The 3,909-nt window shown below is 37.7% G+C and overlaps 1 protein-coding gene across 1 annotated transcript; it reads left to right on the top strand.

Moving 5' to 3' along the window:
- The first annotated feature begins 260 nt into the window (after nucleotides 1-260).
- On the top strand, nucleotides 261-1,022 carry LOC115886617 (craniofacial development protein 2-like). Its single transcript, XM_030905861.1, has one exon. The coding sequence runs from the start codon at nucleotides 261-263 to the stop codon at nucleotides 1,020-1,022; it is 762 nt and encodes a 253-aa protein (XP_030761721.1).
- Nucleotides 1,023-3,909: the final 2,887 nt, after the last annotated feature.

Below are 3,909 nucleotides of genomic sequence, written 5' to 3'. Positions count from 1 at the left end.
CCAAACATTAATATGTTAATGTCGACATTAACCGGACATCGGACTTTAACGGGTAGCGGGTAGGCACTTCTTCACGATCCCGGTGGAGGATAGGTTTACTTCAGGAATGCGCCCCTGCCCACGCAAGCCATGATTTCCTCTACCTCCTTTACTTTAGGGGGAATCATGTCCCAAACCCAATTATCCTACCTTATCCCCCTATCCTCTACCAACCCGCAGGGCTAGCGTGGTAGAGTATTCTCGCCAATTCCCCCTTAACTATGGAAACGTCTTTCAAGATACGGCCCTCAGTCTCCGGCAGCTCAAACTCCCTCGACTATGGTAGCGGCCGAGTAAGGAAAAGAGCAGAGGGTGCTAAGAATCCCCGGAGTGGACCAGGCTACCTTAATAGACGAAAACTGCATATTGCCACTTCTAACGTTCAAACCCTGTCAAGGGATGAGAAATTATTGGAATTGGAGGAAGAATTACAACATATAAAATGGGATGTTGTGGGTCTAAGTGAGGTAAGAAGAAAGACCGAAAAACAAATAGAATTGAAATCTGGGAACCTTCTTTATCATCAGGGAAATAACGAATATGCTCTGGGCGGTGTAGGCTTTCTGATTAACAAGAAACATATTAAGAACATCGTAGACATTGGAAGCATCAGTCCTAGAGTCATATACCTAACCCTTCGTTTGAATAACCGTTACTCTCTAAAAATTGTACAAGTCTCTGCCCCAGCGTCAAATAGCACCGAGGAAGAAATAGATATTTTTTATGAGGACGCCTCCAAAGCTCTATCAATCAAATCCCAATTTACAATATTAATGGGTGATTTTAATGCTAAAGCTGGACAAAAAGAAGATGAAGCAGAAATATGCGTGGGTACATATGGTTATGGTGAAAGAAATGAGAGAGGAGCGAAAATGATCGAATTCACGCTGCAAAATGGACTATATGTAATGAACACCTTCTTTAAGATCCAAATCGAAAATGGACCTGGGCAAGTCCGGACGGAATTACCAAGAACGAGATAGATTTCATCATGACTGATAAAAAATGGATAATTAGAGATGTACAAGTATTGGGCGAATTCTCCATAGGAAGTGACCACCGAACAGTTCGAACTAGAATTGAATTTATCCTTAAATCTGAACGACGAAAAATGATAAGGAAGAGGACCATGAGAAAATGGGTAACACCAGAAAAGCCAGAAGAATATAGAGCAATGGCAGCTGAAAATTTAGGAAATCTGGAAAGAATGGAAAATATGGAAATTGAAGAATAAATAATCACATTGTAACTATTTTAACGCAAGCTATTAAAGAAAATTGTCCTAAAAAGGATAATCAGGGAAACACAAGACTAATCCAAAACACTAAAGATCTGATAAAGCAACGTAGAGTTATGATAAACAAACACTCAGATGATTATAGGAAACTTAACAAGAAGATATCAAAAGAGATAAGGAAAGACATCAGAACCCACAATACCAACAAAATAACGCAACTCATTGAGAGAAATCAAGGATTAAAAGTTTTCCAAAAAGAGGCAAGCATAGGGAGAGCACTAATTCATAAATTCAGAAGGACAGATAACATCAAATAGAGCAGATATTCTGCGTGTTACAGAAATTTCTACCAGCAGTTATAAGGATAACCCAAACCCTAGAAACTCGTATAGTACCATACCAACTGTGATGAATCAAGGCTCAGAAGAAATCCCAGATATTACTTTAGATGAAATATCGGCGGCATTAAACTTTATGAAAAATAATAGGTCTCCCGGTGACGACAATATAGCTATTGAAGCCATTAAAGAAGGAGGAGAAAAGGTTCTCAAGGCTTTGCAAATATTATTCAACAAATGTCTTGTCGAAGGAAGAACGCCATCAGAATGGGATAATGCCAATATAATCCTATTACATAAAAAAGGGGACAAAACAAACCTTACCAACTATCGGCCTATTAGTTTACTGAGCCACACATACAAATTATTCACAAAAATCCTCACAAATCGTCTCTCCCTAAAACTAGAACAATATCAACCAAGAGAACAGGCTGGATTTAGATCGAACTTCGGTACAAATGACCATCTGTTGGTGGTGAAGTCCCTAATAGAAAAATGTGTTGAGTATAATAAACCCCTCATTTTAATATTTGTCGACTACGAAAAGGCATTCGACTCTATCGATCAACACAAATTATTCAAGGCCCTAGCCGAATGTCGTATAGACACCCGTTATACTAACCTTTTAAAATATATATACGACCATGCAACAGCATCTGTATCGCTACACGAAAACACAAATAAATTCCGTATTAAAAGAGGAGTACGGCAAGGCGATACAATTTCCCCCAAATTGTTCATAGCACTATTAGAATATATGTTCAAAAGACTAAACTGGGAGGAAATGGGCATTAATGTTAACGGGGAAATGCTCAATAACCTGCGTTTTGCTGATGACTTGGTGCTGATTACAGACAAAATACACGAAGCTCAAAATATGCTAAAAACACTTAAACGGGCGTCAGATCAAATTGGACTACGCATAAATTATTCAAAAACCAAACTAATGACTAATCTTGTTATTAGTGGAAATGTCTCGGTAGACGGAGCAAATATAGAACAAGTATATTCATATAAATATCTGGGGCACGAAATAACAATTGGCCGCGATAACCAGACGCACGAGATACAAAGAAGAGTAGGACTAACATGGGCAGCATTCGGCAAACTAAGATATGTGTTAAAATCAGATCTACCAATGTGCTTAAAGAGGAAGGTGTTCCATCAGTGCGTTATGCCAGTACTTACATATGGCGCAGAGACACTTACACTGACGAAAAAGTCCATAGAAAAAATCCGTGTAGCCCAACGAGCTATGGAAAGAGCAATGCTTGGTGTATCTCTAAGAGACAAGATACCCAGTACAGTTATAAAACAGCGTACACGAATAACAGATGCTATATATCTGCTTAAAAAACTCAAATGGAACTGGGCTGGGCAATTGCCAGAAGAACGGATGATAGATGGACCAAGCTAATACTAGAATGGCGGCCAAGACAAGATGCTCTCAGAAACAGAGGCAGACCTCCGACAAGATGGTCAGATGACTTGAAGAGATTTAGGGGAAACTGGATCCAAGTGGCACAGGACCGAGAAGAGTGGAAGGATTTGAGGGAGGCCTACGTCCAGCAGTGGACACTTCAGGCTGGTTGGTGATGATGATGATGGACTTTAACAGTAACATATATATTTTAGGTAATTTTTAAATAACATTTGATTGCCCATTCATAATTTGTTTCTATTACGTGTATACAGAGTGTTTAAAAAAAAAAACATGTCCCATCTCTCGTGGGGAGATTCCTAACGTAAAAATAAGATTTATTTTTCATATTAACATAGGTCCGATTCTGCTTCGTTTCGTAGCTACAGGGTGTTATTATCTTAATAATATTTGGATTTATTATAATTTTCTTGCAAGTACTTTTAGTGATTCGAATGAAATTTTTAGGGTATAAGTTACTATAAAAGTTACTAAAAAAAAGTCAGTGGCGTACAAGCTTTCTTTAGAAAAATATTCCAGTAATAACCCATATGCACGTCCCTGGTAAATATGTGGACACTTTTTTAGCTTTAAAATATGTCCCATTTATAGTAACTTTTACCCTCAAAATTTCAATGGAAACGCTAAAAGTACGTGGAAGAAAATTATAATAAATCGAAAAAATATTAAGAATTTATCACCTTCTAGCTACAACACAAAGCAGAATTGGACCTATGTTAATATGAAAAATAAATCTTATTTTTACGTGAGGAATCTCTCCATGAGAGATGGCACATGTTTTTTGAAACACCCTGTTTGTTTATGATTAACTCATGTAAAATCATAAATGTATAGGGAGATACAAAAATATCTTA

The sequence above is a fragment of the Sitophilus oryzae genome, unplaced genomic scaffold (assembly GCF_002938485.1).
Source record: "Sitophilus oryzae breed Bouriz unplaced genomic scaffold, Soryzae_2.0 scaffold_1146_pilon_pilon, whole genome shotgun sequence".
Lineage (NCBI taxonomy): Eukaryota > Metazoa > Arthropoda > Insecta > Coleoptera > Curculionidae > Sitophilus > Sitophilus oryzae.
The sequence above is the reverse complement of the archived record's forward strand: the minus strand, read 5'-3'. Positions and strand labels throughout refer to the sequence as shown.